Below are 23891 nucleotides of genomic sequence, written 5' to 3'. Positions count from 1 at the left end.
CCACAGCTTTGAGGCTGCACATTTCAAAAAGTTAAACAGAAAGCCCCATAAATTCCACAGTGTAAAATTCATTTTCAAAGAGTTCCTTTTAAAAATCCTCTCTAGAATGTCTTAATTCTTAGACAACATATGTATGTTCAAATAATTAAAAGTGATGTGTCATAATATCTGCAATTTATTTTGCATGGTAAGGAACAAAAAAAGAAAAATATGATTAAAGGTTAACAATCATTAAATTTCAGGTGGTGAGAATAAGAATGTTTTTGGCCTCATTTTTTTACGCTTTTTCTGTATTTTTAAATATTTCCATAAAAGTAAAAAAAATTAATAGCAACCATTCTACAGATATAAGGCCTTAGCCTTTTCCTAAACAGAAAGGCATAATAAGAAAATATGATGACTGGGAGGTAGGATAGAGTGGGCAGTCAGCTGTACTGAATGCAACCTAATTCTGATTTAAAATCTTCTCTGCAGTTCTTGATCTTAGTTACTTGTTGAATCCTGGTTACTTGTCATTTAGTGACTTTTTGATTGGAAATTTTTCTACTGTTAGAATAGCTGAATCATAAGGTAATAACTCAGATAATAAATTATTAGGAAACCTTATACAAGGAGAGGTTTCCTTCCTTCATGATCTCTTGCACAAGGAAGTGACATTTAATATACCTGTAACTGGCTTTTATTTGTTCTAAAAGAATATAACAAAACACTCATCATTCCTGTTAGCTAAGAAAACCTAAGCCAATGAGTTGGAAAGGGTACAAATAAATGAGCTACATTTTTGTTAAATAAATGGTTATAATAGTTGTCACAAAGTTCAAAATTATAAACTTAAATGAATTTCTCATTTTATTTTATAATTATTATTCCCATTTCTCAGGTTAAAAAAAAGAGTGGCAAATGTCTTTTCATGGCAGATATTATGAAATTTCCTTTCTAGCCAGAGTCTCAACCTGCTGTTCTTCAGATAAGCCATCAGTTAAAAATGCTATTTTCTTTATAGACTAGGACAGTTTGTCAAAATTACATCAAATTTGCAGCAGGTTAAGCCAGGGTAAGCAGGTTTTTTCAAAGTGTTTTTTCATTTGGGGGCAGAGGGAGAAGGGTAACTGCTATAATTTTTCTTAAGAGGGTTTGGCAGCACTTATTAAAATTTTAACTTTGATCCTGGCCGTTGTGGCTCAGTTGGTAGGAGCATCATCCCATAACTGAAAGGTTGCAGGTCCAGCGCATACAGGAGGCAACTAATCAGTATTTCTTTCTCTGCCTTCCTCTCTCCCTTCCTCTCTCTCTAAAAGCAATTTAAAATTGTCCTCGGGTGAGGATAAAAATTTTTTTTAACTTTGTACAATCTCTGACCCAGCAACTCTGTTTCTATGTGTTAGTTTAGAGGAATGTACCCTAGTACAAGGAAGTAAGTAAAGAATGATGCTATGGCACTATTTCTAAGGCATTCACAGTGAAACAGCTGAATGAACTATGAGACACTCAAAACAATGGGATGCTACATCACATTGAAAAGAATACAGAGGCTCTAAATCCACCAACATGATAAAATCTTCAAGGCATAATGTTAAGTGAGAAAAAGTCTCAGAACAGGATTTAGAGTACATCATTCATGTGTTAAACTTCCTATTTCCGTGGTGGGGAGGGTGGTACATTCATTGAAAAAGTTCGGGAAGAATATACATATCAACTGCTTATACTGGTCACATCTAGGGAAGAAATTAGGATAGAGGAAACTGAAAATGAAAAACTGTTGCTTTTTTTCTGCAATGGGATTATATGCCTATGAGATTAAAGACATATAACACTAGGTAATTTTTAAATGATTTTTAAAATGGAAGATGTGGTTGCATAATTTTAAATGTTCAAACTGTTTTGAATACCAGTTGTTTTGTAGTTTTACTAATCATGTAGACACTGAAACATTTTAAAATACACAAGTTAAAATTAATACATTAAACATTAACAAATGGTTAGTGCTGAGACAATACTACACCAAAAGATTCACTGTATGTTGTGTTATTACTTAAAAAAAAACCGGGTAAAAATGTCAGAAGTTTCATTTAAAACTAGTATGAAAACACCATTACCTCTAGCATGCACAGTTTGGAAGAACACTGTTATACCACATCCCCCATAGCTATCATAAAAGCTCTGAAAAATCTGTACCTCAATGTATGTCGTGGCCATTTGAACATTTAAGACTCATGTGAAATGGTAGTCATAGGACACTGAAGATTTTATCAATGAAACATTATCTTTAGAGACAACCATTCTACTATGCTACAAGTCCAGAAATAATAGATTTTAACACGCTTATTTTAAGGTACCTTCTTTATACAAATAAGCAGAAAGTAATCCAGTATTCCCTGTGTTTAGAGACAAAAAGTCATGGGGAGTAGATTGCAAGGCTTATGCAAAGAAAAAAAAATCACAAAATAAGATGGAAAAAAACAATGAAAAAGAATCACCCCCAGGAACATAGGAAGGCTTCAAACAAAAATTTTAAAGAAATTGCAGGCCACATGATCACTTTTCAAAAAAAAGTTAAAGATCTGCAAAAAAAAAAAAAAAAAAAAAAGGTTATGAGGTACTAGGGTTTAGAAAAGTGAATATGAAACTGAAAAATGAAATTTTAAGCAGAGATGGCAGTAGAATGGAAAGGAAAGGGGAAAAAAAATTAAAGCAACATGAAGAGCAAAAGAACACACATGAGTGATTAGGACACCCAGTAGCTAGGCTTGAGAAAAATTAATAAAACCACGCGGAAAAAAATATCAAAAAGATTATAGAGAAAATGATGGATATGAGAGAGAGACTAAAGAAATCTAACATATGTATAACTGGTATTCTTGAAGAGGAGAGCAAATAAAATAGAAGATACATCTAAAGGTGAGATAGGAGAAAACTTTTATTATATAAGAAACAATGATTAGATTAAATTAGATTAAAAGATACATTTTTAAGGTGAGTATAATTTAAAACATACAAAGTACAGCAAGTCTTAAAGATATTTTTCAAAACAAATATGGTACTTTTATATCACAAACACACACTTAGTGTTCAAAATACATGGCTTTTTCAAATCCCAAATGTATGATAGCTCTGATTCCCTTGTCTCAAACTACAAATCTTCTCAGACATTCTGTTTTCAAGGAACAGAATACAGAGGCATTTTAATAAACTTACACACTTAATCCCCTGCTTAACATCCTTAATTTGTTTTTTAAAAATAAGACATTAAGACACTATTTTTTGACCCTTGATTAATGCCTATCTTTATAAAACATTCTCACTAATTAAAGTTGGAAAGAGGTGTTTTTTTAAATTTATAAATCATGTTTATTCTATTACAATTATCTCAATTTTTATCCCTTCACTCCCCCTCCACCCATCCCACCCCCACCCCCCAGTCAATTCCCACTCTGTTGTCCATGTCCATGGGTCATTCATACATGTTCTTTGTCTAGTCCCCTCCCCTTCCTTCCACCATTGTCCTCTTTCCCCATCCCCTCTGGTCACTTTCAGTCTGCTCCATGTTTTCGTGCCTGTGGTTTATTTTGCTCGTTAGTTCATTTTGTTCGTTAGTTTATTTTGTTGAATAGAGTCCACTTATAGGTAAGGTCACATGGTATTTGTCTTTCATCAGCTGGCTTATTTCACTTAGCTTAATATTCTCCAGTTCCATCCATGTTGTCGCAAAAGGTAGGAGTTCCATCTCTCTCTCTCTTTCTTTCTTTCTTAAATGCAGATTGATTTTAATTATTTTTTTATGTCAAAGTTAATTATAAAATATTTTAAAAAGTTAAAACCATTATAAAGTCTCAGCAATTAAACCAACATGACATCAGCACAGAAATAATCAAGTAGATTATTTCTACTTGATTATGAAATATAATGAGCATTCTAGAGACAAATGTATATATTTAACAATATAATATATGATTAAGTTGATATTTCAAATCAATGGGTAAAATGAGGCTTATTCAACAAATAAGGTGCATGAACCACTATTACTTGAAATAAAACACACATAGAGCCCTATTTCACACATTATAAAAGAAATATTCAGGTGAGTTAAAAATCAGTATGTAGAATGTAAGGAGTTTTAAAAGAAAATAGAACTAATATTTTTCATGACCTGAAGTAAAATATTCAAACCCAGAAGTCATAATGTAATTATTGACAATATGACTATATTAAACATTTAATTATATAGTAATATGCATATAAAAACCTTAAAGGACAAGGAATAGAATAGAAAACTATTTGCAACCCATCTAAAATATGGTTAATAGGTTTCTTTTTTAGGGAAAAAAGTTCTACAAACCTTAAATCAATAAATGGATAACGAATACCAAAAAGTCATTTAAAGCTTTTTTAAAAAAATAATAGAAATAGACACAAAGTATACTAAAACAGGTTTAGTTTTAACAAATAGTAAAGGAACAATTAAAATAACATCATTGTCAGAATCAGATTAATGAGTATTAAAAATATTGGTAATATCAAGTATTGGCAACTCTGAAAGGAACTGAGTATTCATAGAAACTTCTTCATCGTAAAGCAGTCCCTTTAGCATATTTTGCAGTGCTGGTTTGGTGGAGGTGTAGTCTTTTAGACTTTTGTCTGGGAAACTCCTTATTTCGCCTTCCATGTTAATTGAGAGCCTTGCTGGATAGAGCAGTCTTGGCTGCAGACCTTTTTATTACTTGGAATATTTCTTGCCAGTCCCTTCTGGCTTGCAGGGTTTCTGTTGAGAAGTCAGGTGCTAGCCATATTGGTGCTCCCTTATGTTACTACCTCTTTCTCCCTTGCTTGCTTTAGCATTCTCTGTCTTTGATATTTGTCATTTTAATGATGATGTGTCTTGGAGTAGGCTTCACTGGGTTCCTCTTGAATGGGACCCTCTGTGTTTCCTGGACTTGTGTGGCTTTTTCTCTCCTCCAATTAGGGAAGTTTTCCATCATTACTTTTTCAAACAGGTTCTCTATCCCTTCCTCATCCTCTCTCCTTCTGGTATCCCTATTATACAGATATTATTATTATGTTTCAGGTTGTCCTGCATTTCCCTAAATGCCTCTTCATTCTTTCTGAGTCTTTTTTCATTTTCTTGCTCTTTCTGGGAGCTTTTTTCTACCTTATCCTCCAGCTCACTGATTCGATCCTCTGCTTCATCGAGCCTGCTTCTGACTCCTTCTACTGTGTTCTTCAATTCATAAATTGTATTCTTCATTCCCTCTTGTCTCTTATTTATAGTTTCTATGTTCTTTTTCATGCTGATACAGTTTGCAGAAAGTTCCTCGTAGTTTCCCTGTAGTTTTTGGTAATTCTCTCTGAGCTCACTGAGCTCATTGAGCTTCCTTAGAACCGTTGTTTGGAATTCAATATCTGATAGTTTATTTGCCTCTATTTCATTTAGTTCTCTTTCTGGGGATTCCTCTTTTCCCTTTGAGTGAGGCGTATTTCTTTGTCTTCCCATTATTGGTGAGACTCTTCTCTTTTGCTTCTGATTCTCAAGTTGATCTGTCCTGATCTCCGGACTTTGTGGTGTGAACTTCTATGGTTGAAGACCACTGTTTTTACTTTCTGGATCTGCCTCTGATAATGTCAGATGTTGATGCTGTCTGACCTTAGACAGTCTTTTCGAGACTTCCAGGAATCTACTGTCTGTGGCTGTCTCCTTCACCTGTTAATCTACTCACTCTGCATTCAGCAGGGCACCTTAGACAGCTCAGGGCAGGGTGGAGTCCCTCCTGGGGGCGGGGTTATTGGGTCCTCTCCTGCTGCTGCCATATGGGGGAGAGTCCGCATTGGGATCCTGCCGGCTACTCTCTCCGTTCTCTCCCCAAAGTCTCCGTCCCCAGTCTCTCCTCAAGGGTCACCAGACATCTCTGTGCCCCCTTTAGCCAGGGATCTACTTCCTGTGGCTGCCACTCTGCACTCAGCAGGCAGCTTAGACAGCACAATGCGGGGTGGAATCCCACCTGGGGGCGGGGCTATTGGGTCCTCTGATGCTGCTGTGGCTCAGTGAGAGTGGTCTCTGCCTGAGCCAGATGGCTGCTGCCACATGGGGGATGAGTCAGCACTGGGATCCCGCTGGCTACTCTCTCAGTTCTCTCCCCAAAGCCTCCTTCCCCATTCTCTCCTCAGGCATCTCTAACCCACTCTACCCCCACCTTTGCCGGAGACCAGGGTAAGTGGCTACAAATACAAATTTATGTGTTGGCCCATTAAATGGCTCTTTGTGTCTCCAGCCGCTTGTCTCTGGCAGAGAGCAACCCTGCCGCTTTTCACAGCTGGATGTTTTCTGTGTACTTTTTGGGTTCTGATGCTGTGGGCTAGAGATCCCCACTTTTGGTTTAGACTCGCTCTTCTCAGGGGGATCCAACTGGCCGTTTCAATATCCTTCTGGTGCTGCCACCCATGGGCGCCCTGCCATGTCTGTAGGTCTGTACTGCACTCCTAACTGTACTAGTTAGATTGTGCTAAAGCCGATTCTTCTGTCTCCGAGTTTACAAGGCTCCTCTCTCGCTATTGTTCAGTTGTGTGTTCCAGGTGATTTCCCCAGTTTAGTTGAAATTTCAGGTTGTTCCTGGGAGGAGGTCAGTGTGACTTCCACTCACTCCTCCACCATCTTGATTCTCCAAAAAGTAGGTGTTTTGACTGTGAATTCATTCTCTCACTCAGCTTTCTCACACCCTCTTCTCATCCGTATCTAAATAATGTCTTTAATTTATTAAATTTTATATCCAAATACTACTCAAATTTTGTACACACACATTTCCCCAAGCATGTGCACAAACTTAACACAATGAGAAGGCAGTTCCACATATGATGGCAAGTACCAGAACGTGTGTTTTTCTCCAAAAGACACCAATATCTTTAATTAGAATAATCAGTTTTGCTGCATAGATGAGGAGTTAAAGTTGCCTTTCCTCTTCACATTTCAGGTATTTTTTTCCTTAATTTATAAAAATGGGTAAAAAGTGATAAAGAGGAAGCTTCTGGGCTGCTAATAATGTTTCCTGAGTTGGATTCTGATTAGTGATGACATGGGTGTATGTGCATTCACTTTGCTGTGAAAATTCAGTGAGTTGTACGTTTAAGTGTTCTTTTGTGTGTTATACATACAGAGTAAAAGTTTATGTTAGAAGAAAGCACTTTTCTACAACTCTGTAAGAATATTTTTAAGCATGTGATGGTTGTACATTTGAGTGCTGGTTTTACAGCAAATACCCATTAGGGTATTAGCTGAACTGGGGTTCCACGAAGATGCAATTTTACGCCAAAGTCAGGGTGCCATGTTCCCTTTTGTTGTACACAGAAGGCAGGGTCATTTTCTGTCCCACTCTCTTACCCTCACTCTTATTCTCTCCACAAATTTAAACACTGATTGCGCTTAGTTTTACCTGCAAAGATAAGTATAATCTGTGTCAACTTCCAAGCTATATCATCATATACACCATTTACCCTAGCAGTTCCCATTCAGAGCAGCTTCCTGACACTTTTAGGAGAGTTTTGAAAATAGGGCAGTAAGAGGTTTCTTGCAGCAAAGTGCCTCAAATTCAGAAAAGGTCTGGTCAATTTGAGAGGACTGAAACTCCTTAGATTTGACCTCAAGTAAAGAGACACTGGCTGGGAAAATGGAATGAGGATTGATGGAGAGAAAGACTAACCAGGTTTGGTTCTGCTTTGAGTGCAACAAGGGGAAAACCACTTGCCAAAACCGTTGCTTTACATTTGTGGAAGTTGGTAAGCAATTCTACTTTTTTTCCCAATCAGAAAAAAAAATCTAAAACCATAAAGTTATTTTTGACAACAGAAAGAACCTTTAATCCATATTATTTACTACATATAGTTTTAGAACACTAAAAAATTAAAGTTAGAAGTGTGAGATAATAGCTCTTATAAACTATCCTTCTAAGTGGATTTGGCCCAAACTCAGTATTGCTCTGGGAAGTGGGAGGAACAAAGAGCTGGTCCTCAGGGCTCGGGACCAAAAGGAGATCCATTTCACCCAGGCTACTTTACACTTGAAGACAGAATAGGGTCTGAGCAAGAGGGAGTGGAAAATGGAAGATTAGGAGCATGAAGCAAAAAGGAGGCAACAGTTTAAAGGAGTGATAAGCCATGGTCTTATCTACTTGCCCTCTCCCTGTCCTTATGTGTAGCCTTTGTGCCAAGGTGTGGACACATGGAGGACGGAGGGCAGGCACAGGTACTGGCATGGCAAGCCTATCTACCTGCTAGGAGACACGGAACTGAAAAGGCTGCCTTTGAGAGGGGCGATGCCAGGGAACTGGGATTTCCTAACATTTCCCTCTACAATATAGTTCACTGCAGTATTCGCTTCAGGTACCTAACACTAGCAAAAGTAAGTTTTACACATTGTAAAACTCAGCAAAACCATGAGCAATAAAAACACAACAGAAAACCACTTGACCGCCTGAACACTCTGCAGAAATAACTGCTGGTTAACAACCACCACCTGCACGGTAGCTATTTTTGTTTTCTTCCACTCTCCCTTTACAATTCTGCAAGCAGTCATTTAAAGTGTGGGTGCTTACAGCACATTTTCCCTCGTTCTCTTTGTTTTAATGTATTCTTTAGCATGTTTATGACTATAAGTTTTACCCTTCGGAACTTCGGCCTTCATTTTGCTCTCTTCGACAGTTTGAGACTAAAAGGCTATTATCTTCCTAAAAGTAAAATATTTTGGTATCCCCTCTCTTTTAAAAAGTTCTCTGACTTTGTGGGTTTTTAATGCTTCGGGTAATTTTTGTGAGCTCTGCCACTCTTCGTCTAAAACTTTTAAATGAACTGTAATGATCATTTAAATAGAAAAATAAAGGGTGGGTGCTTAACACACCGTGGGGTGAAAGTGGGAAGAAAACAAACCCACAGCATGGTCTCAGTACGGCCGGACAAACACCCTCAGGAAGAATTACCCCACCTAGAACTGGCTGTCAGGATGCACTGAATGAGTTCGGCGCTCAGGAGCTCAACCTGCACTAATGGGGAGCCCTTCAGCCACCTGCTGTGAAAGCCATGCAATATGGTACATTTGACAGCAGGGCAGGCAACACGTCTCAGTCACCAGGGAAGCTCCTCTCCGCAGCCCTCTGCATTCACCTCAGGGAGAGGCAGGGTAGCCACTTTTACTGTAAAAACAGCCCTGGCTGGGGACCAAACCAATGTGGATTTAATAGGGCAAACAATCAGGTGGGGTGAGCAACTGGTTCAGTTTTTTCCGGACTGAAGTGTTTCTGGGACAGTCCCAGATAAACCAGGAGTGGCAGGTCACTCTACAACAGCACCGTGGGGGGGTTCCACAGCAGCCAGGCTCTGCCCAGACCTGGGTGGGTGACACAGACCAAGTCATTTCATCTGTATGGGTGCCTGTGTCCTGGGATATAAAACAGGAAGTGGAGATTTTTAGCTCTGTGTGTATTTCTCAAAGTGCCAGGATTTCAGAGCATCTGTGCCCTAAAGGAGCACCTGGCAGTAGTGTTTAAGAAGGTGGGGGGAGGGCAGAGAAGTAGAGTGAGCTGGTGAGGAATAGTTTTTCCACTCTATCAATTCTATATTTAGCATTGGCTACATGTGCTGCCAATAAAAAGCAGGTCCACTTTTAGTCAATTTTATTTTCTTTTTAATCTACAGGTGATACACCCCCGTGCTGCACGCAACCTGGGCAGGCCTCTCCCGCCACCGCTGCCCACTTTGGTACCCCACTGGGGTCTGACCTGTGACAGACTTACGTCTGTGAATGAATGAGTTTTCAACTTCCTTTCTCAGTAGAAAGTCTGTAATTCAGTTAAACTATTACTGAATTAAGGAGAGGCAGTTTTTGGTAATTTGTCATTCAACAGCATGTGGCTTCATCTTTGCCTTACTTCCTCATTTAAAAGACAACCCACCACAAATGTGACACTTGATCATCTCAAGATGCCCTCTATCAATGACTAAAAAAATTAACAGGCTCGTCAAATTATTTACACGGCAAATTACTCACAAATTGTACTGAAGCTGGGCAGAGCTAGAAAAGTGCCCTTAGTGGAAAACAGGTTCAAATTCCTTCTAAACTAACTTGAATAGGTTAGCCATATTCACACCAATGGAAGTTCAAATTTGGGGGTACAGATTGGTTTCTCTTAAGGAAAAATGTAACTATATTTATTATTGTCAGCTGATTTTGAATGTCTGCATCTTCATAAATATGATCCCAGGAATATTAGGCTGAATTTCTTTTCTCTTAAGGATCAAATTAAGACAATCCACTAGGCTTAAAAATTCTGAAAGAAATCAATAATGTCAGTCTCAAGGCTTTACTCTTCCTAGGAGGCTTTTATTAGAAAAAAGTATTTCTGAGCTCTCTAATATTAACATACAATCTCTGCAAAGTGCATTACATGAGTATGAGGTGGATAAGGTCCAGGTCTCCACTAAGCTAGGGTTCTTTTGTGCTGACTACAATTGGAAGAATCAGAATTTTCCTTGGGAGAGACGAGAAAGAGAGGGCGAGGGAGGGGCAGTCAGAGGGAGAGAAGGAGAGAGAAAGATAATAAGGAAAGTAAAACTCAAATGCTTTCACTGGCAACCCCAAGCAGTGAAAAGTAGAAATGGGGTTCATCCTCCATGACATAAAGGGAAAGCCAGTAAAAGATTTCAGAAATCCAATGGTAACGTCTCATTTCTGGATATGAGGATTCCAACAAACACTCAGAAAGCTTTTGTGTATGTGCCTTTCATAAACCTAAAGAGCAAGTAATGACTACTTCCACGACCTAAGCACTGTCCTCTCCCCGATACAAGGAGTATTTCATTTAATCCTCACAACAATTCTGTGTGTCAGACGGAATCGAGCATGGAGAGATTTAAGTAATTTGCTCCTAGATCTGCAGTTAGTTGAGTAGCTTGGCCAAATTCAGTCCAGGTGGTAAATCAATATATATGGCAAAGCTGATGTTACCAGCGGGTGAACACACAATCAACTTTCCCTTGACACTACATGCAGTAAGACAGGCCCGTCAGGGCCCGATGGGCAGTGGCCGCAGCCTGCGATGTTTGCATAAGGCATCCCTCCACTGAAAGGGCAGTTTCTGAGAAAACTCACCCAGTCGAAAGCCATCTTCTTGGGCTACCTCCAAACACAAAGCCCTTGCAAAAGCGTCAGGCTCTGCGTGGTACCCAGCTGCCCATCACTTGTCTAAAAGCCCACCTTTAAAAAGAGTTTTCTGCCACAAAATATTGTGCAAGCAAGTCTCTGGCCTACAATCCACATCACTATGAAGAGTAGAGAAGAAAAGGCTAAGAAACCATTTCCTCCCTAAAAAGGCATAGAGCTGAGGAAATTGGAGCTCCAATGCCTGTCTAAAACTCCAAATATCTACTCTTCAACAGAACAAGTAAATCTTCCAGTTCCAGATCAAATATATAAACAGGTTCTACTGCCTCCACAAGCTGCACCCTCTCCCCACCCCTGTTCTCCCACACACACCCAACACATCAAATCACCTTACAGAATATTACTTCTCAAGTAGATACTAAAACATGTACTAGGGTACCAATTATTTTTTATTCAATGTGTATTTTCAATGATCAGTTTTACTGAATCCCCTTAAATATATTTTTTTGCAGTCGGCCCTCTGATATCACAAAGTGGGCATCGTCCCCACTCTGTAAGTGAGGAGACCAAATTCCAGAGAGCATGCTGTCCATTACTGCATTGTTGATAAAGGACAGTGTTTGGGTTTAAACCCAAGTTCCATAGTCTTTCTGATATCCCATCCACTTTCCTTTTAACTCTAGTTAGGAATATACATTTCTAATTAATTGCAATAAATGTAAAAAAACAGTAAGATAATTTAATTGCAGTCACCCTGCAGTCTACCCACACACTCAAAGATACACATTCACCCACTGACACACAAAGGCCTTATATCCTCTTAACCTCCATAATACCTAAGTGACTGATTGCTTGGTTCTCAATTTTCCTTCACTCAAGCTATTGTGTCCAAAACTGCCATTCTGTTGAAACCACCAAGTCACTTTATTCTGCTTTGAAATGGTGATCCTACTAAGACAAGATCTAGAGAGCCACTTAGACCAGCTGGCAGCCTGTACTCTGATACTTGCCAAACTGTGTCCCTAGACAAAATTTTAGATGGTTTTCTGTATTCCCTCCCCAACTTTGTGATGCTCCTCTGTTCCCCAAATGTCCCTGTGTTTTTAAAGGATCTGAACCAATGAAAATAGGAAGGAAGGAAAGAAGGAAGAGAGGGAGGGAGGGAGAAAGGGAGGGAGGGAAAGAGAAAGAGAAGGAAAGGGGGAAAGAGAGAAGGGGGCACAGGGAGAAAGAGAGAGGAAAAGAAAGGGAAGAAACAAACACAATCACAGCTTCAGGACAGCAGCAAGAGTGTTGTAACCTGAAAACCTCAAAGATAAGATGTGACATTTATGTAGACACTGGCAAGGCACAAATTCCTAGGTCACTGTGTGAAAAGGGCTACTTAGTAAAAGAACACAGCCTTACTGAAGTGAAAAACGATTTGTGTATCTCCACCCCTACTCCTGCCAAAACAGCTCCCACAAAGCAATTCTGATGTAATAAAAGCAAAAGTAGGAATAGGAAAGAGGAGTGGTAAAAGAGAAGTCCATTTTGAAGGCTAGTTGTGGGGAAAACAAAGTTCTCCTTAAAAAAAGAAAAGAGAAAAAAAAAAACCTGCCTGACATACTCCCACAAATGAATTATGGAAAGCAGAGTTTTGTACAATGAGCAATGTTACCATAAAATTTGAAAACTACTTTTCAGCAATACGTACCTACCAATGATTGCAATCAATTGCATTATGGTAAGCAGCATTTAAGTGAAATCATGTTCAAATTTTCAAGTTTTTAAGTCACTTGCAAAAAAATGGGTATAAAATTAAATGGAAAGATATGGAGGAGGGTCAGGTCTGATCTTCTTCCACAAAAGCTTCCACAGGACGTACCTGTGGCCTTGGCCACATGACTCACTGGAACTTTCTCCTATCATCCTGGTTTGCTTTAAATGGATTGGGAACTCAGTAGGGTGCCTTTCCTTTAATCCTAGAGAGTGCCTGAAACTGTAGAGTATGTTTTTCTAGAGACATTTTGCTCTCCTTTTCTGTACATGCTAATTTACTACTATTAAATTTCCATATTAACAAATGGACTGAAGGACAGTGTTTAAGCAAAACGCATCCTGAAGAGGCCCAGAGACTTCAACCTTCCTCCCATCATCCCTCACTCTCACCCACCTATGCCAGGTGATTCTGGAGAAAAGCAGGGCTCCCCTAGATCCCAAAGGCATTATACAATTTAAACCATAAAAACAGTGCTTGATGGAACTTCAATCAAGAGGTTGGGGTGTATGTTACTAATAAGAAAACCGTCAAGCCTAGAAAATGAAACCAGTTGTTTCTAGTAACTTTTTCAGTCGGTGAGTCTTCTTTGTTTTATTATTATTATTTTTAGTTGCAGTAAAATACACATACCATAAAATGTACCACCTTAACCATTTTCCATTTTTAAGTGCAGGTCAGTGGCCCTAAGTACATTCATGTTGTGCAACCACCACCACCATCCGTCTCCACAACTCTCATCTGGCAAAACTGAAACTCTACACCCATGAAACCACGACTCCCCATTTCTTTCTTTTTTTCCTTTTTAGGCTGAATAATACTCTATTATATGCATATACTACAGTTTGTTTAACCATTCATCTGTGGGACACTTGGGTTGTCTCCACCTTTTGGCTATTGTGAAAATATTGCAATGAACTAAGTGTACAAATAGAGCTGACACTTGAACAGGAGGGTGTTAGGGGAGCTGACTCCCCCTCAGTCAAAAATCTGCAGATATCATTTAACTCTCCAAAAATTTAACTACAGCAGTTGTCCCTTGGATTGGTTTCAGGACCCACCATGGATTCCAAAATCCACTGCTCAAGTCCCCTACGTAAAATGGTGGAGATCCATGCGTAACAGCAGCCTTCTGCATCCTCGAACTGAAAAAAGTCTGGAGGTTTACAGTTATGAGGACACGAGACAGAGGTTATTCTTATATTATTATTTATTGATTATTGTATGTTTATTTGTATTACAACTGTAAGCCTCCTTTGGCCCACCCCTGTGTAACTGGATCCACATAGTTCAAACCTATGTTGTTCAAGGCTCAACTGCATCTATTTGAGAACATGCTTTAAATTCTTTGGGTCATACACCAGAAGTAGAATTGTTAAATCATAGTAATTTTATTCATATTTTTTGAGGAACCTTCTTCATACTGTTCTCCACAGTGGCTGCAACAATTTGCAATCCAACCAACAGCACACAAGGGTTCCCTTTTCTCCACATCTTTATCAACCTTCATTGCTTGTTGATGATAGCCATTTTGATAGGTGTGAGGTAGTATCTCATTGTGGCTTTAATTTGCGTATCTGTGACATTGGGCATTTTTTCATATGTCTATTGGCCATCTGTGTGACCTCTTTGGAGAAGTGTCTATTCAGATCCTCTGCCCATTGTATAATAGGATTTTTTGTTTTTTTGGTGTTGAGTAAGTTCTTTATAAATTTTGGATATTAACCCCTTATCAAATGTATCATTAATGAATGTGTTCTCCCATTCAGCGGCTTGTCTTTTTTATTGCTTTGATAGTTTCCTTTGATGTGCAAAATCTTTTTAGTTTAATGCAGTTTCATTTGTTTTTTTCTTTTGTCTCCCTTGCCATGGAGGAGACATATCCAAAAAAAAATTACTAAGAGCAATGTCAAAGAGTTTACTGCCTATGTTTTCTTCTAGGATTTTTATGGTTTCAAGTCTACACTTAAGTCTAATCCATTTGAGTTTATTCTTGCCTATAATGTAAGAAAGTGCTATCATTTCATTTTTTTTGCATGTGTGTATCCAGTTTTCCCAAAACTATTTATTAAAGAGACCATCTTATCCCATTGTATAATCTTGCCTCCATTGTCAGAGATCAATTGACCATATAGGTGTGGGTTTATTTCTGGTCTCTATTCTGTTCTACTGATCCATGTGTGTGTTTTTTTGTTGGGTTTTTTTTTAATGCCGGTACGATGCTGTTTTGATTACAATGGCCTTGTAGTATAGTTTGATATCAGGTGATATGATATCTTCAACTTTGCTCTGGTTTCTCAAGATTGCTTTAGATTTTGTGGTTTTACATACAAGTTTCTTTTACCCAAATATTCAGAGAAAAAAATATAAAGGAGTTTAGGCTCTCTCACTCCAGCTTCCTCTTTGTCCTTTCCCTTTGCCTCATTCTCTATAATAAAGTCAGGATATTATCTACTTCATCCTCTTGAATGCATCCTTTCCATTACGTAGAATCTGAGAAGCTTTCTCCCTAATAATGATGATGATGACTTAGATTGTAGGAGAGAGGCAAGAGGCAGTAAGAAATAAGAGTGTAGGCATGTGACCAGAGAAACATACAAACACAAGACCATTCTGCATTCAAAAAAAATCCAAAAGCCACCACTCTCCTATAATAAGTTGGAAAGGTTATCCCAGTAAGGAAAATACACACAAATTCACAGAAAGTAAAATTAAAATGATTAATAAATACCTGAAATAGGTTAATCAGGAATAACATAAAAAACACATAACAGTAATATTTTTTTCAACTTTCAAAGCAAAAATGTCCTCAGATGCTGCACATTGATAAGAAAGTACAAATGACATACTCTTTCTGGACACCAATTTGGAAATCTGTGTCTATCAAGAACATTAAAATAGTATCCTTTTGGGCTTAGAAATACTATTTCTAGAAAACATTCCTTAGGAAATCATCAGGAATTGAAAGATTTATAAACACAAACTGGAAACAACCTGAATGTCCAACAACAATACAGGGATTGGTTAAATGAATTATGATATATCCATAGTGTAGAATAATGTGCATTCATTGAAAATATTTTTTAATTAATGATTACATGGAAAATGTTCAGATTATATCATTAAATAGCAGAGAGCAGCATATAAAACCATATGTATACAATATGATATGATATTTTCTTTAAAATCACCAAAATTATCAGGAGATCAAGAAACCTAGTTCCAAGTGCCTACCTAGCTATTTTAAGCTATATAATGTTAGGTCCATTTCCTAAACTCTCAACTCTTAGTGTCATCTGTGAAATATTGGGAAAATTAACATTTATCTCACAGAGCTTGGTAAATAAAATAAACCATATAAAGTAATAAATTTATATTAGGAAATAAATATTAATTGTTACTATTATTTTCAAAATTAAAATTAAAAGGTTTTCATTAAAAACTGCAGTCATTGGCAATAGTCAAACATAAAACAAAACAAATGGTGAGCTCCAAGTCACGGCTTCAGACTATCTGTCCTGGGCACTCCATCATCCATAGGAGTATTGAATACTAATGAGCCATCCCTAAAAGATGTGCAAGTCACCATTTTGTGTTTAGTCCTGCCATAGCATAGGTATTCGGATAAATCAATGAAAACTATGGTGGCAGAAAATACTTTTGAGGACAACTGTAATTGAACAACAATAATTTTTTTTTTAAAAAAAGAAATAATTTTGAGGGGGAGTGGAAGAGCCCAAAGAATAAAATCTTGAGTCAAGATTCTCAGGGTACCACTAACATAGAAGGATCTTTGTGCTACAGTGGCAATCTTGTTTACCTCCCATTTTTGCAAGTTAACAGAAAGAAAGAAATAGCTCCTGAAAAACATTAAGTGATACAACTAGTTTACTAGCAAACAAAATCTGGAACCTCAGTATCATCACTCAAAATCTTTAAGAAATGAACTCATCAAATGGAGATGGGAGGAGGGAAAAACAGTAAAATTTTGAGAGCTATGGCTTTTTAAGAAATAGATGGGCCAATGGCTTTAGGCAATCTGGTTTTCTTGGTGATAGAAAGGGAAATATAACTGCATATAATAAACATTTAAAATCTTCTGTGTACAACATGGACCTAGATTGTAGTGCTTGCCAACAAAGTGTTATGAGGTGGTAAAACAGACAAAGAAAGCCTGAGGCAGATGCAGTGATCTCTTCCAAAGCCAGGGACTGGTTTGTGATAAAAGTTCAACTGAAACCCCATTTTCCTTCCACTGCCACCTGCTACTCCCCATCACAGAAATCACTTCTGCAATATCTCACATACTAGAACCCATGAGGAAAGAAATCTAACCCTGTCCATAGAGAATTCAGATACTTTCAACAGGAAAGGGACAAGTGAACCCAAGAATGTTAATTTCATCACTCCCTGATGACATTAAATCATTTGTGATAATTTAAAGTTATCTCACCTGCCCTCCCCAACATTCTAAAGCACCGCCAATTAAAAGTAATGTTATGCCTTTTATCCATAAATCAACCTATTACAAATAGCTTGACTACTGTACCCTGTAAAGGCAAACCTTTCATTTTGCAAGATGAGAAGGCTGTACTAAAGTTCTACACACACACACACACAAAGAAAATCCTTGGATTTTTAGGTTGTTTTCCAACAAAACGTCCACTGTAACCCAATTTTCCTATCCAAGTCAGAAATTGTAGCAGGTAACCTATGTGTCTGACCCCAGCTCTTTCCTCTCACACCAGCCTGGCAAAGCAGGTATCCACATCTTAACCTAAGTCACATTACCACTTAACAAGTCAATAGGTCCATTTATAGGGTTAACTGTCCAGGACTGATTGCATGAGAAAAAACAAATTTGCATGCAGGTTATTCTCAAATACTGTGTCGGTCTAGTCAAGTGCCATAACAAAATATCATAGGCTGGGTGGATTATAAATAACAGAAATTTATTTCTCACAGTCTGGAGACTTGAAGTCCAAGATCAAGGCCCAGCGGATTTGGTATCTGATTCAGAAACGGGTATCTTTTTACTGTGTCCTTACATGGTGAAAGGGGCGAGGGTGCTTTCTGGGCCCTTTTTTATAAGGGCACTGATCCAATTTTTGAAGTTTCCATCCTCATTACCTAATCATCCCAAAGTCCCCACCTCCTAACACCCTCACCTTGGCAGTTAGGATTGCAACTTACGGATTTTGAGGGAATGCAAACATTGATCCATTGCATACTCTTTTAAAACATATCTGATAATAATCAGTCTCTTCATTACAGGGAACATCCTTCAGTATGAAATTCACCTGACACTCTACTTTTTCCTGGCAGTCATTCATTCACACCTGTCTTCTCCCTTCCAACCACTAAGAATACATTATCATTCATTCTCTCTCTTCACCCCTCTCCTCTCTTCTCCTCTCCTCTCCTCCAGGACCTCAGCAAAGGCTGCTGGCAAGGTGAAGATGTTAAGTATACCCGTAAGGAAAGCCCACTGACCAGACATTCTCTCTGACATAGTTGTTGGCATAACTCCTTCAAGGTTTGGGGGCAGCAGGTCATTATTTGACTGAATGAGCCAAAGCAAGACTAGTGTAAGCCTCCTAAAGAATGACAGTTCTCACATAGCTTACCACTCTGAGAGTCAAACTGGCAGGAATGAGCTTCTCATTTCTTATTCAGCCATCACAGGAAGTGCCAGGTCTACCCTGGGTCCATCTACACTTGCTTTGTCTGTAGAATCTTCCTTGTTGGTTATTCTGAACACTATAGCTTTTTGGAGCAGAAATGATAATAGCCTAAATGATTCTTTTAACTCAAATCATAACTGAAAAAATACAAGAAACAAAACTATTGGCTAGATCATTTGTTTAGGGGAAAGAAAAAAAAACACCTCTTTATTCTTAGATGATTTATTTCTACCTGCAAAAAGAAATGACATTTAGCCTGCTTCAAAGTTTGATGAGATAATAATTAGTAGCTACAGGAATCAGATAACTGGGAGGCTGAAAGCAGCCTTAAATTACCAAGGCCAGCTGTTAGACTGCACAGGTGAGAAAATAAGGCAGAGAAAAATTAGATGCCTGCACCAATTTGAGGTAAGTTTGACTAGAACTTGAATGTCCTGATTCTCAATCTATAATTTCTACATCTCCTAAACTCAGGAGGAAAAAAATGCATTAATGTTGTCTTTCAAAACAGTAGTTGAAAAAATTTTTTATTCCCAAACAGGAATTCAGCAGATGCTTGATCCCACATTTATAAATACCATAGCAACATACATTTTTTAAAAAAATTAAATTTGGAAGAAGCATTTATTATAATACCAGATAATGGATTACTGAGCCCAAACAAGCATTAAATCAAGAAAATTCATCAATAGGTAATGATGCCACATTATTAAATAGCATTTTCTTCCTTGCCATCAAGCTAACAACATAATATAATGGTATACACTACAATTTTCATTCTAGGAGAAGCCATCCAGTTTTTGTTTTTCACAACGGATATTTTACTACCAGTCAAGACATTATCTACAGTGGCCCTTCCTGTCTCTAGCCAGAGCTAAGTGTAATGAAAAGACTATGCTTAACACCACCAAGCTTTGAGCTATTCACGGCCTCAGTCAAAAGTTACTGAATTGAGGCTGCTCCATTTTTAACCAACCAAGCTGGGCATCCATATTGTTGTTCATATGGTCTATAGCATGGCATTGTTGGTCGCCAATGCCTCCACTGTCAATACGCCAACAGTGAGGATGAATACAAAAAGACAGAACTGTTCAACTGGGATAAGTCCAATTCAGTCAATTCTTTATAAAAAGAAATACAGAAGACTCTGGAGAAAGTATTTTGAAATTTACTATTTTAGCCTCACCAAGGGCATTACAGACCCCATTTAATGGAAATAAAGATCTTGGACAATCTACTTCATAGATATGTTCTTAGCTTTGAAATTAACGACAATAGAGGAAGAAAAACAAATACGATCCTGAGGGAATCGTATACTATAACAGCATTTCATTTCACAAAGGGATATACAACAGGTTCCTTTAAAGCATGTTATACATTATAGAATAGTGCAAAAGGGAAAAAGGCACACACAACACATTAGAAGGGTACAGAAAGTGAGTTGTACGAGTACTAACATTATCACTGGTTCAGTTATGCTGATTCTGGCCCTTGATGGATGCTAAGATGAAGGCCACAGGTTCGATACCAGAATGTGTCATTTAGGCTTGAGAAGAGGAGAAACATGCCCAACCTGTAATTTGGGATACAACTATACTCTTGGATTTTTAGAGAATTGATAGAATCTGAATGGTTAATGACAGAGTTGTCACTGCTATAGCAAGAAAAAAAAAATAGACACCTTTCCTAAATTCAGTAGCATCCTGTGGTATATAGGCCATACTGAGTTATTACTCCTACCAGTAGTCATAAACTTTCACCTTCCATGCAGGCCATTAAATCACCTGCACTTAAATCAACGGCCTGAAAGAAACTGACCAACTCCCTACATATCAATCTGAGGACATTTGCTGTGACTGATAGTTGAAAGCAGCTGACCCCTTTGTGTAAACTCTTAAGTGATGGGATTGTGCAAAGGAAGAAAATCTGTTCAGGAAGAGGGAAAATGAACTTCTAGTTTTCAGTGATTACATTTTAATTTTTTTTTAAGGCAGAGAAAGTCTAAATATAAAGCTGTCCCCATTCTCTAATTTTATTTTTCTCCAACCTAATGAACAGCCTGGAATCGGCTTTCTGCATACAGGTCATTAGCTGACATGGTTTTGTTTTCCAAAACATAAGACTATATATCTCTTTCAAATGCATAAGCTAAGTAAAAGTGATCCCAGCCAGAACTTACCAGTCAGAACTGATTAGATATCATTGGACAACTGTGTGGAGCCCCTACTATGTGTCGACACAGAGGAAGCTGCCATTTCCTGGGAGGCTTTTTTTTTTTTTGAGAGAGAGATTGCAAGGTTGGATATGAATTCCTATTTTCTGTAAGTAAACATTTGCTCTAGAAGCAACTCTAAACCTGCCAACACACCCACTTTTTCACAGTAAGCCTTAGTGCTTAGACAGGATCAATGAGATATCTGTGCTGGATTCCAATCATTTAAAAATAGGTTTTTTAGCCCTGGCCAGGTAGTTCAGTTGGTTGTCCAGATATGCCAAGGTTGTGGGTTCAATCCCTGGTGAGGGCACATACAAGAATCAACCAATGAATGCATAAATAAGTGGAACAACAAATTGATGTCTCTCTTTCTCTTTCCTCCCCTTCCTCTCTCTCTAAAATCAATAATTTTTTTAAAAAATAGGTCTTTAACTCCGTTCCATTGTGCACCATGAGTCTCTGCATGTAGATAGCTCACTTAGTTCTTAAGCAACAATGTTGCCCATTGAAAAATGCAGCTTTCTTCAAAAGATATTTTTTGTTCCCATGAAGCTTTGTCTGTTGCCTTTTACAGCAACAAATGACACAAAAGACAAATTCTGTCATCCTCAACAGCAGATTTTAGACAAACAGAAACAGCAAACGAAACAACAAAGGCTTAGGAAACAAAACCAAGGCAAGCTAAAGGCAGGGGAAGAGAGATGGAGTGGAAGCGAGTAATAGAGAGTAAACTCTACTCAGTGATTTAAGAAATTCAGCCTTTACTGATGACGGGGGTGAGGGGACAAGAGAGTAAAGGGGTGGTGAGGTTTTCAGCTGAGAAAAAGAAGTGTGTCCCGCTGTCCCATATTGTTTAAATAAGACCAGGGGAGCCATGGCAGGGCAAAATCTAGTTTAGTGACTAAGACCGAATCCATGAAAGTAGCACGAGTTTTTTCATGACACAGAGTGGCTACCCAACCAAATCCGAAATGTATGCAATAGTATGTGAATTCTTCAAAATTTTTAAGTGCATTCTGGTACCCAAACCAATGTATGGGTATTCACAGGAAATAGCTATCAATTTAATATCACCATTCTGCAGGCTGCGCACCCCGTCCTGTCATATCCTCTTTTAAAGAAACAGCTAATGGCCTGGAGTGTTGGAAACCTACAAACTATTGTCACCTATTTCCCAGGACTGTGGGCCTAATACTCAGTGTCACCGATGGAAACCAAAGAGCGGCCAGAAGCTGAGTCCCTGACGAATTCGTGAAGCACAACCCCGACAACCCGTGTGCCGGGGGAAACGACTAAAAGTGTGCACGGTTCCTCCGCCCTCCCGGCCGCGCGTCCGTAACGTTCCTGGCTGTCAGGTGGGTGGCGGCGAGCCTCCGCGGACCAGCCCTGCCTGGCAGCGCGGCATGCTCCCGGGGCGGAGAGGGACACGTCCCGCGGAGTGCGGAGCGTCCCACGGCCGGCCGCTCACCTTTGTTCGCCTGCCCTCGCTGCGAGGAGAGAGCGGGCCAGGGAGTGCAGGGGGCGACCCTGCGCTCGCGGCCCCTCCCCGGCGCCCCGAGGAGCCCTTAGGCAAGCCAGCTCCCCTCTAGATCCCTGAAAGGCAGCCGGACTGAAAGGTCAGCAACCCCTTCCCGAACACAAAGGTTGGGAGGCGTGAGCGCGAGCACTGGGGGCGCAGATGCATGAGCCACAGAGCACACGAGTGTGCGTGTGCACGCGTGTGTGTTGGGGGAGGGGAGGGGCGCTCCAACCCTTCTTACCTCTCGAAGAGGAGTCGCACCATGAAGATGCAAAAGGCCAGGGGGAAGGCGAGATAGAGGTCCTCAGCCTGCGGGAAGGTGGCTTCCTCCGTGTTTTTCAAGTCCGCCCAGGTGACATTGTGCGGCAGCCAAAACCTCTCGTTCCAGAACCAGGCTAAGATCCCTGCCATCTTGCTTTGTCCACTCCTGTCCAGGCTCCCGTGGCCCGCCCTGCTCTTCGCCGCGCAGGTCGCCCAGGGATGCGCGCGGCTGGCCCGAGCCGGTGCCGCCGCCGCCGCCTCCTCCGCGACCGCTGCTCTCGAAGGCTCGCGGCGAGCCCCAGTTCTCTCTTCCCTCTGGCCGAGCAGTGGAAAGGGGCCGCCTCGTCTGTCACATGGCAGCCCGGGCCGATCGCCCTGATTGGTTCACCCTCGCGTCAAGCAGCGAAGCACACGCGGCCAGCTCGCCCACGCCCGGAGGGAAGGGCGCAGCCGCTGCGCTCCCGGCGCTGGGGCGCTGCTCCGGGCAGTGCTGCCCGGTCCGAGCTCGCTGTATTCTCACTCTGTGCCTTGGGCAGTGACTTGGGGCCGGCCCCTCTCACCCGCCCCTCGCACATGCTCAGAATGCCGGCCCCTGCCCCGCTGGAGTTTCAGGGGTCTCAGGCCACTTCCCGCGCGCCTGCAGGCAGTGAAGTGGCACTCAGGGGCCGGCGAGATTCTCAGAACCACCCCAGCACTTTAGGGAAAATGGCAAAAGGAGAAGTGGGGGGCGCAAAAAGCAAAGAAAGAAGAAGTATCAGGGAAGGAGAGTCCTCCTCCCTGCTCAGAGAGTCAGGGTGAAAATCAGGAACTGGCGGCATGAATGGTTTGACAAGAGCCATCTACCTCTACCCGCCTCGCGTCTTCCTCCCATCTCTGACCTTCCGGCCTCCTTATGCTATTGCTGGTCACCACAATCAGTTCCCCCAGGGAACCAGGGCCTCTTATTTTAACGTATGGGGTGGTAGGAGAAATTGGGCACTTAATTGCTATCTGATGGTGAAGAAGATGATGATAGCAACTGCAGCATTGTGTAAAACAGCCCCCTCTAAAGGAACCTCTCAGAAAATGCCAGCAGACCAGATTTTGGCTTCACTTATCAGTAGAGAACTTTACTATTTGATAGGCTCATTATTACTATGAAACCTTTAAGGCATTAACCCAGACACGTTCCCTCCCACATAGTATCTCCAAACTGATTCGGGAATTATCTGTGGATCATTTCAGTAGCCCATGCAGATATTTTGTTCCTTTTTCTCACAATCATTCGTTTTCTGCCTGGTTTTGCCAGTAAGTTTGGACCTTTCCAAGAGCATATA

At 39.9% G+C, this 23891-nt stretch overlaps 1 protein-coding gene across 2 annotated transcripts in view; it reads right to left on the bottom strand.

The window, feature by feature from the left end:
* Positions 1-22874, bottom strand: part of CERS6 (ceramide synthase 6) — a 291055-nt gene extending 268181 nt beyond the window's left edge. For both annotated transcript variants that reach the window (XM_054562522.1, XM_054562523.1), the window contains exon 1: positions 22556-22874. In XM_054562522.1, coding sequence (XP_054418497.1) covers positions 22556-22725 — 170 coding nt within the window. In that variant the 5' untranslated portion in view covers positions 22726-22874. The remainder of the gene's footprint in view (positions 1-22555) is intronic.
* Between the last annotated feature and the right edge of the window lie 1017 nt (positions 22875-23891).

Source organism: Pteronotus mesoamericanus, unplaced genomic scaffold (genome assembly GCF_021234165.1).
Source record: "Pteronotus mesoamericanus isolate MK-2021 breed Mesoamerican mustached bat unplaced genomic scaffold, CSHL_Meso_final scaffold_651, whole genome shotgun sequence".
In the NCBI taxonomy this organism is placed as follows: Eukaryota; Metazoa; Chordata; class Mammalia; order Chiroptera; family Mormoopidae; genus Pteronotus; species Pteronotus mesoamericanus.
The sequence above is the reverse complement of the archived record's forward strand: the minus strand, read 5'-3'. Positions and strand labels throughout refer to the sequence as shown.